The following is a 20,424-nucleotide window of genomic DNA, read 5'->3' as shown; positions in this document are numbered from 1 at the left end:
TTTAAGCATTCTATTTATTAAGTAAGAGAATTCAGAGTCCCAAACTTTATTTATAATTTGCTTCTGAAAAATATGTTTCTTACCCTCTCCCTAAGACATAAGTTTTTTGATGGAGAGTCTGACTGGAGATGAAATCTGGATTTTAAGAGCTGGATTTTTAGTCTGTTCTTGTCCGGAATTCCATTTTACTCTTGATTTCTGTGATACAACATTACTTGTCAAGAGATTCAAATACAAATCTAATATTTCACAAAGCTGAGCTACAAGGTGGCTGATGTTGAAAGCTGTATCAAGTCACAGATTTAAATGAAACATGTACGTGGACTTACCCATCTGTTCTTCGATTGTGTCAGTGAAATGCCCCCAATACTGGCTAACCATCTATTCTAAACAACAAATAACACATTAGTACTTAGACAGGCTGCTTACCTGTTTTTGAGCAACATGACTATTTTGCTTCTCCACAGGGCCGTTTTTCAATGCTTTCTCCCTGGCATGGTCTGCCATCAGGTTCTGGTGTAGGATTATTACACTGGCGAGTTCGAGTGCTTTCTCCATTAATGCAGGTGGACCAGGCACTCCAACAGCTCCAGCCTCCATCAGTGACAACTAGTATTAAGACACCATATTAGGATGAGTTCAGCATCTCTTTGTCTTCTGTGCAGTGACAGAAATATTAATTAGAGCTTTTTGCTTTTGAGGGTGGACAAGGTAGACCATGATTCAATTTGTATATTGTCAGTTATAATGACTCTGCAGATCATTACAGCCTTCAGCACACAACCCATCACACAGATACGGCTTTTGAAAATGCCCTTTTCAGTGGCACTGCTTAGGAGCCTAAAAGTTTCAGTGTATTTTTTACCCTAGGAAGCTGCTGAAATATCAAGTTCTAAGGCCCATTTCGGGCACCTGTCCTTTAAAAACTTGGCAACAGAGAATGAATTTACTGCACAATAAATTTATCACATTGTCAGCTGCAGAACTGCATTCATCTCCCTCTTCCCCTTTGTGGACTAATCTAATACTAAGCTAGCATGGTAATTACAAAATGTGATCATGTGTTTGCAAACACAGCGATTTTGCAGGAAACCAAATACTTTATAATAGGGTAAGATTGATTTTGCCTGAAATCAGTTTACCATTACTGCACCATATTTCAATAATGCTCCTGTTTACTTAAATGAACTTGGAGTATCATTCCGACACAGCAATGTATGTGGGACAATGAACTCTAATTTCTATGGAAAGAACCCAGTAACTTACACTAACTTCCACACCATACACACATGAGATTTGGCAGCAGTAGGTATAAGGGGGGACTATGACATCCTTGGAATCATAGAACAGTGTTGGTTGTAAGAGACCTTCAAGATCATTGAGTCCAACCTTTGTCCTAGCTCTATCAACACCACTAAATCATGTCCCTAAGTACAACATCTACCTGTCTCTTAAACACCTCCAGGGATGGTGACTCCACCACCTCTCTGGGCAGGCTGTTCCAGTGCCTGACACCATTTCAGTAAAGAAATTCTTCTTAATATCCAGCCTGAACCTCCCTTGGTGCAGCTTAAGGCCATTTCCCCTTGTTCTACCTCTTATTATCTGGGAGAAGAGACCAACTCCCACCTCGCTGCAATCTCCTTTCAGATAGTTCTATAGAGCAATAAGGTCTCCCCTCAGCCTTCTCTTCTCCAGGCTAAACAGTTCCAGATTCCTCAGACGTTCCTCATATGAGACATACTCCAAATCCTTCACTAGCTTGGTAGCCTGCCTCTCTACCCTCTCCAGGACCTCATCGTCCTTGAGGAGAGGGGCCAAAAGCTGAACACAGTACCTTCTGTCCTTATGAAGGCTCATTTTGTTAGGATATTGTTCACAATAACAAATATGCTCATTTTAATCTGTCTGGAGTTTTTACTAACCTTTAATTAATGTAGATTTGGGAATCTGACAAGCAATTCCCTTAAAGTAGCTTGAGCACATGCATGTACAGGCTCCATCTACCAGGACAAGGGTGCCTCCATTTTTGCAGGGTTCACATTTGCACACACTGTATTCAGTAATGTAGTCTTCAATCGCTCTTTCCAAATTTTGTTTCTTTAAAAATGCATTTCTCATCTTAACTGGAACAAGTGTATGTATTGGAGAAGGCTGTAGAAGAAAAAAAGCCCATGCATAACAAACTTTTCCAAAGTTCTGAATTATTTTGATATACCCATCACTAGAGTAAGCATCTGAAGAAACTGTCAAGATTAAGAAAATACCTGAAAGTTCATGATAAACTTGGAGTCTCACCTCCACTTTAGAACGAAAACTTTCAAATTGTGAAATTCTACTTACCCGTTGCTGTATCACTACTGGAGCATCAACCAAAGACTTAGCCCACTGTATGTAATCCTCTACATCAACCATTTTGGACCCTCTCAGTAACATTTCTTTTATTTTAACTGAAAAGTCAATCTTCCCTCCGTCGACTAAGGAAATGACATCATCAATGACAGCATCGTCCTCAAGTTCTGCTGCAGAAAGAAAGAAGAGAGGATGAAGAAGAAAATTTAATGCCTATGCTTCTTGAAGAACTGTTGTCGTTTTAGTGCAACCAGTCCGTCTCTATAAAATGAGTGTAGAGAGAAGAACCTTCACTCACTGGTTATGGTGGAATTCAATAGTTCTTTGCTCATGCCGCTTATGTGGAAGGAAATCTTCTATTTTGCAACTAAATTAGAAAACCCTATGTCTAAAAGGAAAGGAAAGGGTAGGGCAAAATGAGAGACATTATAGAGATCACAGCCATTTGATAACAAGCCAAAGATAATATGTGTGATGCTACTGTATCACTTGAGCTGAAACAGAAAATGGCAGGAATTAGAATAGTAGTAGCTTTTGCTTCGTAACCAAAATACAAGAACAGAGCACTGAAAATAATTGCCTCTTCTGTGCTCAGTAGTTAAATCTCCTTGCCTTTTGCAATTTTTCTGTCGTCTGATAAAAGACTCATCTCTAGACACACAAAGGAGCGGAGAGGAACAATGACAGGCAGGGGAACACAAGTAGCCTAATCAGAGTAGGTGAGCCCCTGCCTTGACTTCTCCCAGGCCTGTCCCAGCAGAACCATTAATCCCACAGGATGGGTCTGAGGATGAGTCAACAGCAAGATGAGTTAATAAAATGGCTCTCTGGATGCAAAGAAGGGCATTTTGGGATAGCCCAAACTTAAATATTTAGAAGATATTTAGGGAACTGCCATTGGAGAGGTAAGAGGGGATCAAGGTGGCTTTGGGAGGAACAAGCATGGCAAAAAAGGGGGCTGATTGTGTATAGAAAGGGGACTGATCAGTGAGCTTCTCTGCCGTGTACTGTCCTTGGTCTTTGCAGTCTCTCTTTACCATTAAATTCCATTTCTAACAATTTTCCTGGGTGAGGGGACAGTATTCTGCATGCATGCATGGAGATCTGTGTGCCAGCAACTAGAGCTGGACAATGGCTGGTAAGAACCTGGTGTTTGTGATGCCTAAAACTGGAGCAGGTGAGGAAACATACATTGGTGTGTGATCACTAGCAAATATCATGCCAGACTAGCAGATGAATAGGTTAAGTGGCTTGGGAGCTAAGTCTCAAAGTGGCTGGCCTGAACATGGACATGTGTCTGGAGTGAGACGAATGGAGGAGCTGGCTACTGGAGTGACCAGGAGTTCTAGGACAAATACTGGAGAGATGCCAAAGTCCTGGCGTTGAAGAAGACCTGTTTGCATGTAAGCATGTGTCTGTATAAGGCAACTAGAGGATCCAAGGGCCAATTGCTGGGTGTACTGAGCACCTAAGGTCAGTTACTTGAGACATCCATAGTGTGTGTGGAGGTGTGTGTGTTGGTATGCATCAGGTGGTCTGTACCAGCAATGGGAATGGAGCTGTGGGCCTTTGGGTGCCGTATATCTGGGTGCCAGTACAGGGGAGACTAAGGATTCAGTTGCTCATTCATTTGAATGTCTAAGGTCAGCTGCTGGAGGGGTTTGAACTTGCTACACATGTATATTGAGGAGGGGCTGAGATACCAGAGCGTTGTGCTGCCTGGGCAGAGCATCTGATCTAGATGACCCTGCTTGAGCAGGGGAGTTGGACAAGATGGCATGCAGAGGACCCTTCTAAACTCAACCACTCTGTGATTCTGTGGTGTTTCCCACTAACAGACTTACACCCTTATCAGATGGAGTGAAAAACAGGAAAGTCATTTGTGCTGTTTGTGTTTGTCTGAGTGCTGTGTTTTGTCTCTATCTATTGTGTGGCCAATGATGTGTGTACGTGTTATATAAGTGTGTGTGTACCTCCTGGGAACAAACATGTCCTCAGCCTAGCTTGACCTGGGAGCATGAAGTACAGCAGCCTCGCCTCTACTGGTCTACTGGATTTGTCCTTTCCCTAACAGCAGTTACAGATTATAAAAGGGGAAGTAATTGGTATCATCTTTCCATAGGCAAAAGATATAATGGAAAATAAGGATATACTTACAGTTCTCCTTCACATGAATCTTTTCACATTTACCACGATCAATATTAACATTGGCATGTAAGTCTTTATATGCAGCATTGACATCTAAGTGATAGCCGAGGCATCTTTTCACATCTTCTACAGTGATACCTGGAAGTGGAAATAATTAGGGATTAGAGGGATTGAATGAAAATAAATAATATGATATTATTTTTCTTGGAGAATAAATTTTAGGTCTGTTGGTAATGTTTATGGCTTTCTTCTTCCCATTTTTCTTCTGCCTTTTCCTCTTCCATGAAATGAATATGGGGATGACAGCATGTGAAGTGCCTGCACAGAGGCAAGTGAGACCTACAGTAATTAGGAAAATACCAAACCCCTCCAAAAGTAATTTCTATTTTCCTTGAACTAGCTGAAAGCAGATGTCCCTCTAGGGACCACTCTTTCCATATATACTATTGGAATTTTGTGTTTCTCAGGTGCTTATCATTTGCTCTTTTTATGTGCTAAACCATTCAGTCCTTCCAGTCTCTCTCTCTCAACCTCAAACACGTGTCTCTACTTGTTTTCCCCACTAAGTTAACGAAGGCTACTAATCCTGTACAAGTACTCTGTTTCCGTAAGTTATAATCCTCCTCTATCCACTTGCCTCCAACACCTCCTTTCTATTTATTGAACTCAAACATATCATCTGGAACTTCACTTTTGTGTTCAGAAAGAACTTCGCTTCAGATTAGTGCTTAAAAAAAATCCAGCACCACAGCCTCCAGGTGCTGAACAGAGTAATAGTGGGATACAAAAAAGTGACACCTTTGCCGCATGTCCCTTTGCCTAGTCTGAACACCTGGTAGTAATATTGTTGTTAGTGCTGCATGCAGCAGGTACTTATTTTCTGATCTCCAAGATCGGCATGAGAATTGCCTTTTCTAACTTTATTCTGGAGTGATCATTTTAATCCAAAACCCACATATATCTGAACCGCACACGAGGGAGGACTAAGTTGCTGTTTTCCTATCTTAACCAGGGCAAGGAAAATTCCAAGTCTATAAAGCAAACAGTGAGTTTCAACACACTCAAGTGCACCGCATGATTTCTAGGAAGTTCTTCAATTTATTCCTTATTTTTTGCCACCACTATACTCTTAGAGTGATTATACCACAAGAAGGGACCAACTAGCAATTTGATTTAAGGTTTAGACAGATTTTCTAGGCATTTGGGATCTCTTGTGAATCATGTCACACCAATTAGTACTACTAATATTTTGGAGAGGTTCGTTTAAGTTTTTTTTTTTTCTCAGTTAAAGACTTCAGATAATTCTGGAAGTTAGACAGACTGACTCTCATCACTCTTGAACTCATATAATTCTGTAATGTCACTTGTGTGCCACAAGCAGCACACACTGAACTGTGCTGTTCTCAGTAGTGCTCCGTATACACGGATCTATCCTTACACATCTCTTTGCATGAATGGAGACTTGGTGATAATCTGCATACCATAGCAAGGCCAACAGAATGCATACCTATTTGAGACATAGCGTAATTGTCCAGCACGTACACAAGTTCATATTTTCCTCCTACAGTTCCAGAGGCTGCATAGTGAGTTCCATAATCTTCTAGGAATTTGAAATATTCCCCCTTATCATATTCAGCAGGCAGAAAGTTTAGATCATCAAGGAAACTATCTGTGAGACGGACATCACGACTCCTCATTTGGAATTTTCCCAGCTGAATCTTTCCTTTTACATGCAGAAAGGTTTGGTTCTGAATGCAGGGAGAAGAAAGCAGATTAGAGTGCCATTCTGGTATGCAGCACAGCAGGAAAATCTGTTCTATTTTACTTATAAAGAAACTGCAGCACTTTTAAACATGCCATTCAATCTAATGTTTTGGAACAGGGACAAACTTCTTCAAATTAAAAGTTCTCGAATTTAAACTGAGGAAGCAGGAGGAGATTCAGATAGTATCAGTTCTTCCAGTTTTGCAGATCTCTTCCGTTACTAATTTCAGCAAGTCCTTTGTGATCTATTTAACAACAAGTTCTTCACTTTAAGTACAATTCTACTGAAAGTGCCTTTCTGACCTCCATAACATTGAAAAATAATTCCATATGGCTTGCTAGATAACAGCAGCTGCCCACTGAGGTCAGCTGGAGTTTTGTCTTTATTCAGTCAGAGCAGAACTAAGTTCTCTCTTTTTTTGGATTACTTCTCTATTATTCTCAGAGTGTCATAAAGAAGGGCGCAGCTTCACTTAAAAGAACACAAAATAACAATGAAAATTAATCAGGAAAAAATCCCTTTGAGGTATTTGACTCATACATTCACTCTAACTCTAGGTTTAGTGACTGAAATTTTCATAAATTACACTGCAGATAGTTTGATATCATAATCTAAACCAGGACGTAGCTGCTGCCTGTAACACATGACATCTTGTGAAACAGTTGCACTTAAGACTCTAAACAAACACATGCCTTCCAAATCCCATTATTGTCTGCAATACTTATGTGACTCCCTTAACACCAGTGCCTGATAGGAGGCATATAAAGGCATTTAGCAGCTGACCAACACATTAGCTAGCATCATTTAAAGGATCTTAAACTGCTGACTCAGATGCTGCTTAGGACTGGCAGAAGTCTTCAGACACTAAAATGTCTGTGAGGAAATTTTTGTAGGTGTAAATATTCCTGCCATCCAACATGTACAAAATCCCTTACTTCCCTGGTGTCCCCTGGCTGCTTCTGGCTTTAACTTGCGTGTGAACTCTGGAGGGTTCTTGGCCAGGGTTTGCCACTCCACTAATCTGCATCAGCGTGAGTTAACAGTGACAGACCTCTGCTGGTGACAGATCATAACTCATTTTCTGAACTCATCTCCAACCAAGAATTTGAGGCCAAAACTCCTATCACAAGTCACTAGACTATAAGCAGCCTGCAATATACCCTGAGCTATAGAACTTGATCTTTATGCCTGTGAAGATGAATGCTTTGAGATTTAAATGGTCTGTTTCCGTCATAAGAAAACTCATACCAATACGAAGTCAGTGCTGTATGTCAACTTCTCTTTATAGTACGGACCTTTCTCTTCAGCATTATTTTAATTAATAGATTATACAAGTTATCTTATTTTTCTCTTATATCCATGTCATCTCCAGAGCTCTGAAGAGGTCCTAGACAACAAGGCTGACAAGAAACTTGAACGATTGAGTTAGTTGAGACAGCTCTATTCTGCAGCTTTCATGCGGTGCATTTCAGCACTATGGAGTTGATGTACCTTGTACATGATGGCATGTTGCGATCACAGACTCTGGTATATCTAGTGGGAAAGGGTATATGACCTGGTTGGTTAATTCCACTAGCACCCAGCTGCTGGCTTAGGCCATAGTCTCTGGCATGTCTAGAATCAGTTTTTTGTGGTCTTTCTCTCTTTGACCTGACTTAGATACTCAGGCTACTTCTTTAATAGTAAATAAAATGGGATAGGGCCTTTCCTCTGTCTCAAAGGGCAGGCAGCATGGTATGGCTTATGTGCAACCTCAAAATAAGCTTTCTTTCTCCGGGCTGCCTACTGGGAACATTCCATGCAAAAATGCTGCAGGGTACCACAGGATGGGCATTGCTTATGAGAGCACAAGAGCTGTCACAGACGAAAACCAGGGCAGTGTGCTATTAAAACTACGGATTATTGTGTACAGTGCTAATGCCTGTACCTCTTAGCCCAGGCTAGTTTATTAGTACAGACATAACCTGAATGCCTGAGATCTGACCTTCCAGTTGATATGCTATGTGTCTATTTTTTGTTTACCTAGTGTAGGCCTACTCAGTGGCATTTTTTTATCCCAGGACACTGCACTAGATCAGAACTGCTCTTTAATCAAGGTGAGATCAGAGATCTTTGGCCTTTTCTAACATCAAGCCTCTGTTGAAGATGAGGGTGGTTGCTAGTCAAGGGTAAAGAGTGGGAAAATAAAGCTACATTTGGTTATCCTTTCGCCATGTCTGAAATCTTAACCCTAGTGTGGCCAGTATTTAATTTTTGTGAATAAATGACAGAAAAGCAGCAGGCAATGAGAATACTTAAAGAAAGATTAATCCTGTGTTGTTCTAACACTATGTAAATTTTACTGTCTGTAAACTGTTTAACAGTTACGTTAAACCCTTTAGCTTAACTTACCCTTTCTGTGGAGCTTTTCAGGATAGAACTGAAACTTGAATTCTTGCTGTAGTGATATTTGTAATTTCCTTCTGAACCTTCTTTGTTACTTCCTTCAGTAGGTGTGTATTTCACAGACAGGTCAACATTAAAGTGGTTTTGTTTGTCTATGTAAACCTCTCGTAACATTTTTACATGATCGTGGTAGACCACAGATGTGAAGGTTTTGTCTGCTTTTGTCTTAGAAAAGATAATGCAAAGGTTGTATGAGAAAACAAACCAGTCAATAATAGAAAAATCTACATAGCGCTTTAAAGTTATATATTTTACATAGCTTAGCAATACATTTTCTTACAGCTTTTTTCTTTTAAAACAAAACAAATGGAAATACCACCCCCTCCCCAAACCACCTCATCTGGGTCAGCACAGTGGTTCAAAACTAAACAGAAAACTGCAATGATAGTATTTCAGTGAGTGTTAAATCTTAACATGTAACACTGTCAGTGTGGTTTATGTGTCAACGGTTCTTTACATGTAAGGAGTAGCAGTCTCCAGCTCCTTCCTAAAATGCAGACAAGATTTGCTGATAGGTCCCAAATCTGAAATGAATAAAAATTATGGTTTTGCTTTCTTTTCTTATGGAAGACAATAACTAATGCAGAATACCTATTTCAGTGCTAGTGTTTTGTTTTGTTTTGTTTTGTTTTGTTTTTTTGTGTGTGTACTTTGGCAGAACATAGAATTTTAGTAACTGAAAATGGTTATGCATCAAATTCAAATATGAGCAATGATCTGTGGGTCAGATTTACTCATTTTGGGCAGGATCTGGTTTAGATTGTTATTGCTGTATGGAATGCCTACTTACAGTGATAGACAAAGCATTTTGTAAGCAAAATACTGCTTTGATTTCTGAAATGCATCTGATTGATTTTTTCTGAGATGGTCAACATTTTTGATGTTCAAATCTCACTGAAAGTTGTTGTAGTCTGAATCTGAAAAACTTATTAGATTTTTTTTCGGTGGGACAGAGAAAGTCTTCACTGATTGAAAACCCAAGCAGGACCAGAGTATTATAATATTATTTCTGCCTTCTTATCAGTGTCTTTTGTGTGTCCCTGAAAAAGTAGCTTGACTGCTGCTCTACCCAGTGAAAGTTAGGTATTATATTCATTTCTGTACAACTCCTGTTCAACTCATCTGCTCATATTGTAAACATTCCAGAAAGGTAGTTTCACTTACTAGGCACAGGTGCAGCAATGAACATGTGGGAATTTGTCTGGTGCAACTGAGCTTAACTGCTAAAGCAAATTAGAACCTGTTTCCCTATGGACTTTATCAAAAGCTTGATGCTAAAAAGCTGCTGCTGTCTGACTCAAGAGAAATGCTGAGTCTTCCAAGAGGGTGTCAGGATTCATCATTAAGTTAAACACATCCTAATTTGTACAGAAGGACTTAGACTTACGTCGTAAGTGAGAAAACCCACGTTCCATGGCTTGCGGTAGTATGTCCGAGTGTTTCCATCACGCACTCTTTCACAAAGACCATTGAAAAAGTCATTGTCAAATGGACTGGCCATTGGCTGCATACCTAAAACATTGATTCTATGAAAGAAATACAGGAGAGGTTACACTTCAAAAAAGGAGTTGTCAGCACCTGTAGCCTGTAGACGATGGTATTATGACCTGAAATGTCAGATTCTGTAAGAGGTGGAGACTATAGCTGTGAAACTGAATCTTGCTTCAACCACAGCAGATTGCCTCATCTCTTGTGGTCCTCTCATCTGTGTAATGGAGATAACAATACATCTTTTGCACAGCGCTTCAAGGTCCAGGTATGACAAAGAAATAAAGGTAGATATTAAACATCAAACACAGTGAGAACCTTAGGAATAAAAGGAGGTAAAAACTTTTCTTCTTGTCCGATGTATTTGTGAGGAAGCATTCCTTCTAGGTTTAAAAAGAACATCTCAACAACTACTTTTAACCTGATTTTTTCATAACTTAGTTTGTTTGCTGGTAGCAACTTTGGTATCAAGTGTGTGCAAGATCCATCAAGTCTGTAGGAGGACTATATAGCTACTCCTGGTGTTATCTTTTCACCCAAGGTGAAATGTGGTGGAGTGATAGAATTCCCTGGAGTGGAGGAGAGGAAATCTGAACCACTACAAATCCAGAGAAGTGGACATATTGGCTGTATAGCTCTATGCATCTGCATACCAATGTACAAGAGATACTTCCAAAAATAACTTCTCCTTGGAGAATTCTTTAGCAATTTTTTGCCTTTCTATGTCTGTTTCATAGGTTTGAATCTTTTCAGTATTTCAAATATTTATGTCTGATAGATGTCCATCAACCTATCAAAGTGTAGAAGGTGGTTATAAGTTCATCAAACTCGACAGTGTCACTACTGCACATCTATACAACATTTTCTCATGGAAGATTTTTAGTAATGGATTATAATAGAAATAACAAAGAAGCTACTTCTAAAAATACCTAAGTACCCGGCTTGCTTTCCCATGCTATAAGGACAGCATTTTGCACTTGTGCAGTTGTAGTATAAAAATTAAATGAAAAAGATGCATCCTTTTCGTTTAAACACAGGGTGGTGCTGTAATATACTTTTATTTTCATTTGTTACAGTTTGGATAGCTGCCTTCTAACTTGATTTGTAGATAAACAACATGTCACTCTTTCTTTTTGTTTGAAAACAAAGAAATCCATCAGGGTACGAAAATAGAAAAATTAATTTATTACTTAGATTAATGAGGAAGCTTCACGTAAACAACAAATACCTGGAAGTGGAGAATGCAATACTGGAAAAAATCTGCAAGCAGAGTGTTGTTGCAATAAGATATTCCATTGTATAAATAATCAAGATACATTTTCTCCCTTTTAGACATGCAGGTTAGTAAAATAATTGGGAATGACTGATTTGTTATGAAATATCACTTGAAACACATCTATATGTTGATAAGCCTTACATTTAAATAAGAAGTATTGTAAGTATAATCATGTAACTTCTATATATGATTCTGTGTATTAACATAATGATTGATTTAAACTGTCTGTATAAATATTTTATCCTCCCCAGGTATACAAAATGAAACAGTAGGTGGGTGTTCTACCAAAAGCTACATAGCATTTCTGAATACAAACGTGAACATGATCCAGATGGCACTTTTGGGAATGTTAGTGTGCCCCAGTGTTTTCAGCTGGCTTTGGAGACAGTCCTAGACTCTTCACAAGGCCCAGTACTACTTTTTCCTTCATTACATACCCTTGTCCCGCTGTCCTGCCAACTTCAGACACATCAATATCATGGTTACGGCATGGTGATCGTGAGTCAGATTCACAGTTATCTTCATCAGAAAAATCTCCACAGTCATTATCTACATTACACACAAGTCGTTGCTTTATACACCGACCTAATCAAAAAATAAAGCATTGAATTAATGCTTTTTTTCCAAGATGGATTTTAAATGACAGCCCCGGCAACTCTTTATTGAGATCTCCCCCTTCATATATTTCTATCATCATCACAAGGAATTCAAGTCCTACATCCTGCCTCCTTCAAATGAAAAAAATAACCCATACAAATATATTCACTTACGAATTTCCTAGGACGGCTAAGAAAAGTAAGTGACAGAAGACTTGCTATCATTTGTAGAAAGTTGTTACTTGCTGTCATTGTTTCTATATTAATATTTGATTATTAATGTAGGATTTTTTAAAAATTTGTTTTAAGAGAATACAGTAAAATATTAATTCAATATCAACAAAGAATTATTTCTAAATTGTTTGAATTGTTGCTATTTGGACTATATTATTTGGACACTGTATTTTCCAAAACTGTAGTGATTTGTGTTCTAAAGCAACAGTGAAGTAGTCATTCTACTGATATTGCATATCACAGGCCTTGCAAAGATTTTTTTTCTACAGCATTTAAAGATTTGGGATTAATTTAGCCCTAGCATAGTAAAACAACACTTGTTTATCTCATCTGCCTCACCTGTAAGTGCCACACAATGGCTATGAACTAGTAGTTAAACACATTTTAAATTTTCTTTCTCTACTTGCACTTTGCAGTATTTGAGGTAAAGACAATACTGACAATGATTTCGGAGTCAAAACTCACCATCTTTCATTTTCTGTTTTGACTAGTTTTTTTATAATTATATTTTCATGTTTTATTTTGATTTATGATAAATCTTGAACATTACATTCATTCATACATGCCACTTTACAAATTTAAACCTTACTTTGGATCTAGAGGCATTCTGGTCTCCAGCTAGCATCTACCATACTACTTTGGTCAGTAAACCTCCCTATCCATTTTGTTAAAATTCCTTCGGTCCTAGTTTTCCCCAGTGATTTTTCATAAAACCGTAGTGATTCTGTAGCAGGTGGAGCAGTTATGCTAGAAGAAAGGACACACATGGTCGACTTTTAACCATGGAGTAGAAATTACAGGAGAATTTAAACTAAATGCAAATTATAATGGGAGATAAAAGGAATGCACCCCTTCTCAAGCATTGTTCATGCTGTGGTTTTGGTGTTGTGGCTTCACAACCCATGTGTCTACACACTGGGGATTCTGTTTAAACCCCAGCAATAAGGCACTGCTTCAGGAAACCATCCACAACTAGAAAAACACTGAAGCATATCTCTCTTTTTGTGTATGTATTTTGTCTTTAATGGAAACCGATTTAACTTCCTCACAGAACTAAGTAAGCATGGTTTCCTGAGTTACTGCCTATTTCTATGGCACAAAACCAAAACCTACCAGAATTGCATTGAAAGTCAGTACCACAGTCTGGTTCTGGTTCTTCATGACAGACTTCGCTGGTTTCACAGCTTTGTGTATCTCCTAAGGTCTCCAGGCATGGTGTTCCACCAAACTGTCCAAATCTCTGAATATGTCTGGAGCGAAACTTGAAGGACAAGTAACACTATTAACATTACTTTGAGAGGAAAGAGAACTACTGGAACTGAAGGATTTCCAGCTGAACTTAGAACTTTTCAAAATAAAGCATCTTTAGTGAAATTTCCTTTTGAAAGTCCATAGGCACAGCTCGTAGTATAAAAAAGAGTGTACAGGAACATTTAAATAAAAATAATGTCTTAGCAAGTACGTAGAGAAGGCTCTGGGGAGATCTTATAGCAGCCTTCCAGTAATTAAAGGGGGCCACAAGAAAGCTGGAGAGGGTCTTTTTACAAAGGTAGGTAGGGATAGGACGTGGGGTAGTGGCTTTAAACTGAAAGAGGGGGGTTTTTATCAGATGTAAGGAAGTTCTTCACTGTGAGGGTGATGAGACACTGCAACAGGTTGCCCGGAGAGGCTGTGGCTGCCCCCTCCCTGGCAGTGTTCAAGGCCAGGTTGGATGGGGCTTTGAGCAACCTGGTCTAGTAGAAGGTGTCCCTGCCCATGGCAGGGGGGTTGGAACTGGGTGATCTTTAAGGCCCCTTCCAACCCAAACCATTCTATGATTCTGTGATTTTTCACTGTTTAGTTTATTTCACTATTTTCATGATTTTCAGTCCAGGGATGACATGTGTGGTGTATATTTTGTATGCTTTCAAGTCATTAATTTTTTAAAGTCTCATAAGAAGAACTCCCCTAAGAAAATAAAAATCTGCTTTTGAAACAAACGGCTTTTTATTTAAAACCAAATATTTTGAATGAGAATGCTTGACCAGTTTTGTACATCTGGATGTAGTCTTCTTTACTCTTATGGTTTCAGGTCTGAAATAATTATGGGTTTCATCAAACCATGAACATACAATATCGAGAGTTGTAGTGTCCTATTTTCCCATAACAAAAACGTAGATAGATAATATCCCTTTGGTTGTGGCTTTGGAATAAAGACTTCCAACTATAGCTTACCCTTTGATTGGTGCATGGGTCACAGAGCCCCCATGTACTCCAGCTGCTGAGCTTACAGTCTATTGGAGATGGAGCATTCAGTTCTCTTGTTTCCCTGTGGAAAGCTTTTTCTGAAGAGCTGTCAAACAAAACATTCCAGTACAGTCCTGGGCAGTACACTAAAATCACATGTGAGTTTGTATTTAAACCATAAACCAATATTATGGAAGAATCTTCAAGATGGTTTCTGCTTCACTTTCATAGTAGTCCTTGGTACTTAGATGTATAAACAGCTGCCTAATCTTGAAATCTTTCACGGTTTAAAATTACATTAAAAAAACCTTTGAAGACTCAATAAACCAGCTCATTTTCCCTGTTTTAGATCTTTGTGCATATTGCATATACATGCTTCTCCAGTGGGTCATGTTGTTGAAAAGAATCAAACAATAATACACAGAGCACATCTGTAGTTCCACTATTCAGACAGTGGTTGTGTTCCCCATACTTAAAGCTGAAGACAAAGGCACAGAATCACATCTCAAATAGACGTAGCACATTGATACAAGTCTTTCTGGTTTTTCATCTTTTTAACTTTAATGGGGTTGCCCTTAAGCCTAAATAAAACTTTAAATACTTTCCTGAGTTGAAAGAAGGCTCATAAATACAAGTATTACTTGCTAATAGGCTAACTCATATAGTTGGAAAAAACAGACAATATTTAGCTGAGTATTCTTCAGCTTGCCAAGTTGAATACTTTGCCAGTTAGACCTACATTTGACCCTTCATTTTGGTGGCCAGTTTTAAATATTATGTGTCAGTGGTGTCAGTAGGTGAAAGGCCATCACTTTATAGAAACCGAGTTAGACATGAAAAACAGATGCATTGTAGGTTGACTTGTTAGTTTTAAAAACCAAGGCAAATAGTTTACTCGTGACTTTATATTTGCAGGTAACAATGCTGGAAAGCAGAGGAAGGGAGGAGCATTGAAGTCTAACTCGCCTGGTTTGATCTCTCTGTTCCAATTTGGCCTTACACGCTGAGTATTCATCTGCTGCAAAGCAATTCTCTCTCTGCATCTCTCTAGATTAGTGCTGTTTCTTCTGCTCTACAATAGGACCTTCTTTGCTAAGCCCAACTGGTTGGCAGATCTGCAGCTCTGCAGGCAAGGCCTTGCCCTCCACTCTTTGACCCCATTCCCTCGTACAAATATGTCAGGAGTCCAAGCAAATGTAACCTGATTACACAAGATTGAGAAATCTGCAGTTTGGAGAAGGAAGATACATCAGTTGGTTCAGCTTTCTGCTGCCATTTGTTGTATGTCCAGGTTACATATGCAGTAAGTTGTTATTGAGATGCTAAATTGACCTATGTCTCTTTCCAGCTATTGAATCCGCCTGAGGGATCACAGGGCTGTTGTGCAACCTTTTATACACTCAGCTGTCCCTGACTGGCTCTGATGCCTCAGACTTTCTGCTATCACACACCCCAGCAGTAAACACACACCACAGCTGCTGCTGGAAGTATCACTATCATACACTCCCCACTGTCTTGCCTACTGCTCCTTAACAATTCTCTACCCAAAAGTCTCCTGACCTCAAGCTAGGGCCTGCAGGAAATGGATCCTTGGCTGAGGAAGTTGCTTTTAACAGGTGGGTTCCTGAAAAAAAAGGAAACAGCAGAAAGCACAATATGCCAAATATCTATGGACAGTAGAAAGGAGACAAAGAATTAAGAATTCTCTTCATACAACAGGGACCACACAAATTCTTAGCTGGTAGGGAAGTGTGAAGCTTTGCTCTGTGCCTGGCACCAGGAATTGGGTTACCTGATAGAGGATGCAGATCCAATCTTGTGAAAAGTCCATTTTACATAGAATTCCCTGTCACTAACTCTTTGTTTGTCTCTGAGCACCTAAATCAATAACCCACTGGTGACAACTGAAAGCGCTGGGAACTTGGGAGATGGCTTTGAATACCTGCCTTGTTCTTACACTTCTCCCTGAACATCCTTTAATGATCGCTGTCACGAACAGGGTTATGGATCAGCTGTCTCTGCTCTACCCAGAAAGACTGATTAGATTCATCATAGTACTTTTAATCTGAGCCTTTTCTTCTACTTTCATAAGCCACCTAGGGGCCAGCTTTCTTTCTCCAGTGCCGTTGAGGTTTACAGATCCCAAACTACTCTATAAGGTGTGTGTATTTCAAATATTGATTAAGCATGCATACTTACATATTTTACATACTTCAGAATGATGCTTCAGCCTGGGAACTGATACAGATTTCTGAAATTATAATTCCACTTAAACTTGTGCTCCAGTCACACATACCATGTATTATATAAAGGTTTATAACTCAAAAATACCAAAGAAAAGAAAGAAATATACAGCATCTCTTAGAAACTTCTAGAGAAACGGCTAATTCCTAGGAGGTGGAGGCACCATGCAGAAGCTGCTTCAGGGGAAATACCACCTGAATATAAAAAAAAGCCAAACTTTACCATGAGAACAATTAAACATTGGAATAGGTTACCCACAGAAATGGTAGGATATCACTCACCGGAAATATTCAAGACTGTTTGACAGGACCCCTGGATAACCTAACCTAAGGCCCTGCTTTGAACAGTACATTGTACAAGATCTACATAGGTCCTTTCTAACCTAGACTTTTCGATGTATTCTACAGTTCTATGAAATTCTGAAAAGTTGTTATGTATTTGAAGTTTGATGTAGCCCTCCAGTGTTTTCAGAAACAATTCCTTTGCCTGTAATTAGCTCATCTTACAAATACTTCAGCTATAATGCAATTTACTGTAATTTCATAATAAGTAGGCAATGCTTTGAAAAGTTGCTGTATTCTATGAAATATTTTTCTACCACTCAGCATGACAGTAACATCAACAGTGTGAAGAAACAAAAATCTACTGTCTGGCAAATGGATGAGAATCAGCTTGTTCCTTCCTGTATTTGCAAAGATGGCTGCATATATAACCTTTCCATCTCCTTGCTGATGTGGGAGTGTAAACCTCTGAGTAACTACATCTATTCTGGGATCTTGGTTTGAAGCCTGACAAGTTATGCTTAAAGATATTAGGAGCGGGAACCCTTAGATGCTAAAGATATATGGAGGCACATAATAGGATTTCTAATAGCAGATGGATATCTCATTCCTAGCAATTATCAGGTATTTAGGTACTGCAGAAGTTTACACTAAAATGCATTTCTGAACTTTTAAATTATTACCTTAAAAATGCAGCCAAAATCCCTTGCAGGCAGTAAGAATGAACTGTAAAGAACACTGTCTAGGAGGAGTGCCTAAAGGAGCAATCAGACTCAAGCTAGGACAGATCCTAAAGTGACTCCCAAAGGTTCCTACAAGCCATTGTTTTGAATCTAAAATAAAAAACCCAGGCAGGAAAGGCTGAGATGACCTTTTCAATGCAAATGGAAGTCTTGTCATCAACGGTCTGCAAACCAGACAGTACTCTGAGCTGACTTTCAAGTGGCACATGTTTTGATGCTATATAAACTGAAGAACTTCTGCAAGAATATTCATTGAGTGATGTACACCCACCCCTTGGCCCCCTTCAGGTTAATGTACATGGTTAGCTGCAGATCCAGCTTTAGGGTTTTGATATACTTGAGGTTAGAGAAGGGGGAAAAAAATCAGAAAAAGCTCATTGCAAGTGAGTCTCATGAGCTCTGAAACACTGACAATGCATCCACTACCCAGATTGATCTGGAAATTCAAAGGGACATATATGGAAAGACCATTTTATTCAACATCATTCTTTAGAAAAAACAAAAATATTAGGAAAATTGCAAGTTTATCACCTCCACATTAAACACAGGGAGAAAGGTTACTGAAAAACAATGCTGAAACAGGAGATATTAAGCCACAAAACAAAATAGGAGAGGAGGTAAAAGCAGTTCAGCTACTTAGGAACATCACTGAAGGTGGAAGTTGGGAGCAAGAACTTCACTTATCTTCTCCACTGTCCATTATTGGAGGGGGGGGGGGGGTAAGAGACAGAAGAGTGCTCTTTGGAAAGGAAAAGCTGTTTCACAATCAGTACACAAAATTGCTTGCCCCTTGTCTTGGATTGCACAATACACTCTTTACACACTCAGGCCACAAAGCTTTGGTGGTTTGTTGTTGATCCATACTTAAAAATACAGAGCTATTCAGTTCATCAGTTACAAAACTGATGACTCAAGAAAAAGTCTCGGTTTGACAATCAGCACCGACCAAGGAAGAAGGCATGGCTCTCTTGAATTTGGAGACATGATAGCATCACATGAGAGCTTAGTTTTGCCAACTGCAGGTGCTAGCACCACCATGAAGCTGCACAAACTTTGGTATGATGTATGGTTAAGCTGCTGGCCCACGTTGCCTGCTGTGGACACTCTATAATAATCATATCTTCTGGCTGGACTGTTTCTGAATATATCAAACCTCTACTTTAATTTGATCTGAATGCCAAAATAATAATAATAATAACCAGAACATAAGGAGAGAGGGAAGCAGCTACTTTCGAAGGCTGCACTTCAAAGCCTGTTCAGGTATTTCAAGTGATAATAACAGCAGGCACCCTCAGGCCTAGACACATGTACAAGAGGCAATACCTGGTTGTTCAGATAGTATTTTTACATCATCGCAAAACACTTGACAGACTGCAGTTTAGGTCTTAAAGCAGATGGATCCCAATTTATTCTTACATAAATGTATCTATTATGAGACCCACATTCTTTCACCACTTAGTACTGCCTCATAAGTGACATACAAACTAGGCAGTTTTGTTTCTGGTAGTGTAGCTCTTCAATTTTCACATGATTTTTTTTTTATAGGGACTAAGGGTTTAGTTCTCCTTCTAGTGATACTTAGAGTGGAAAAAACAAGGCTGTATTTCCAAAGAATTAGAAATAGGAATAGAAGTACTGTCAGCATAAAACTGTGTTTTTTCAGAAAGAAGCTGATCAGAGAAGAGATTAGAGTATATTTTCACATTCTGCATGCAACAGAAAAGTTACATGAGCTCTACCTCACTGCCATAACACAGCTTCAATTGCTGTCACCTTTATCGTGCCACATGCATCCAAAATAAATGGATAAACCATTTCTGTTTGTCTTCTTGAAACACAGCAAGATGACGCTTCCCTTTTCATGGGATATCTGAGCAAGCTACCATTAGAAATGTCTGCATTGGAGGTTTATGCTCTGTGTTGGAGAAACAAAACAGCATAGACATCTGCAGAAGACCAAGGACACTTACCTTTTGCTTTCCTCCAAAACTGAGGCAGCCACCTCTGAATTGTATAGTATGGATATAAGCTGCAGGGTAACATGCATGCTTCTCATTTTGTAGCTGAATAGACAAGAATTGCCATGACTGAATTCGTAATTTCTTTATTTGTTCATTTTGTTATTTATTACCAACAGAACAAACAAAAGGCAGTGCTTACTGGAGAATGCCAGTTAGTAGCCAAAACTGCCTTATGGTAAGTGCTCTAAAGTCCACTTTTCAGAAAATTTCACTTTTTCCTGCATGGAGACTGAGAAATAGTGAAAAGCCATTTCAAGATTAAAAACATACCATTTTTGTTTACCCTAAAGGGGAAAGGCACTTTATATCTAATTAGAGATCAGTTTTGCCTAATACAAAGCTATCATAGCAGTGACTCATGTAAGGAACAAATAGTTCCAAAAGCACAGCTGTTTACAAGAGCAAGTTCAGCATCTAACAGCTTTAGAATCGTTATTTGGAGTATTGGAGGAATAGAGTCCCAAGATTCCTTTGTCTCCTCCCCAGCCCATATAAGAGAATAGTACACTTTTTTGTGGTTTTGAAGGAGCCTGAAACTCTTCTAGCTTTCACTCTATCACCAAAACCCAAACCACAAGCTGTCTCTTTAGAAGGGCATTGCAATA

General features: G+C 39.1%; 1 protein-coding gene across 1 annotated transcript; it reads right to left on the bottom strand.

Moving 5' to 3' along the window:
• Positions 1-448: 448 nt before the first annotated feature.
• C9 (complement C9) lies at positions 449-19,854 on the bottom strand. Its single transcript, XM_086479903.1, has 11 exons — positions 19,769-19,854; positions 14,519-14,636; positions 13,418-13,565; positions 11,912-12,059; positions 10,098-10,236; positions 8,657-8,875; positions 6,008-6,248; positions 4,510-4,638; positions 2,344-2,522; positions 1,926-2,154; positions 449-609 (listed from the first exon to the last, which is right to left on the bottom strand). Exons 1-11 carry the CDS (start codon positions 19,852-19,854, stop codon positions 449-451), a joined length of 1,797 nt encoding a protein of 598 aa, XP_086336029.1.
• Between the last annotated feature and the right edge of the window lie 570 nt (positions 19,855-20,424).

This window comes from Leptosomus discolor, chromosome Z, assembly GCF_034619465.1.
Source record: "Leptosomus discolor isolate bLepDis1 chromosome Z, bLepDis1.hap2, whole genome shotgun sequence".
NCBI classification, from domain to species: domain Eukaryota; kingdom Metazoa; phylum Chordata; class Aves; order Leptosomiformes; family Leptosomidae; genus Leptosomus; species Leptosomus discolor.
Note: the sequence above shows the minus strand (reverse complement) of the source record. Positions and strands in the feature narration are given on the sequence as shown.

What these genes read in the sequence shown, in the direction of transcription:
- C9 (XM_086479903.1), bottom strand. Translation starts at nt 19,854, where the DNA reads ATGAGAAGCATGCATGTTACCCTGCAGCTTATATCCATACTATACAAT. An exon ending in TGACTTTCAATGCAATTCTG is followed by an intron (nt 12,060 to 13,417) that starts GTAGGTTTTGGT and finishes TTTTTTGATTAG; the next exon opens with GTCGGTGTATAAAGCAACGA. An exon ending in TGAAAAGCTCCACAGAAAGG is followed by an intron (nt 6,249 to 8,656) that starts GTAAGTTAAGCT and finishes CCCTGCATTCAG; the next exon opens with AACCAAACCTTTCTGCATGT.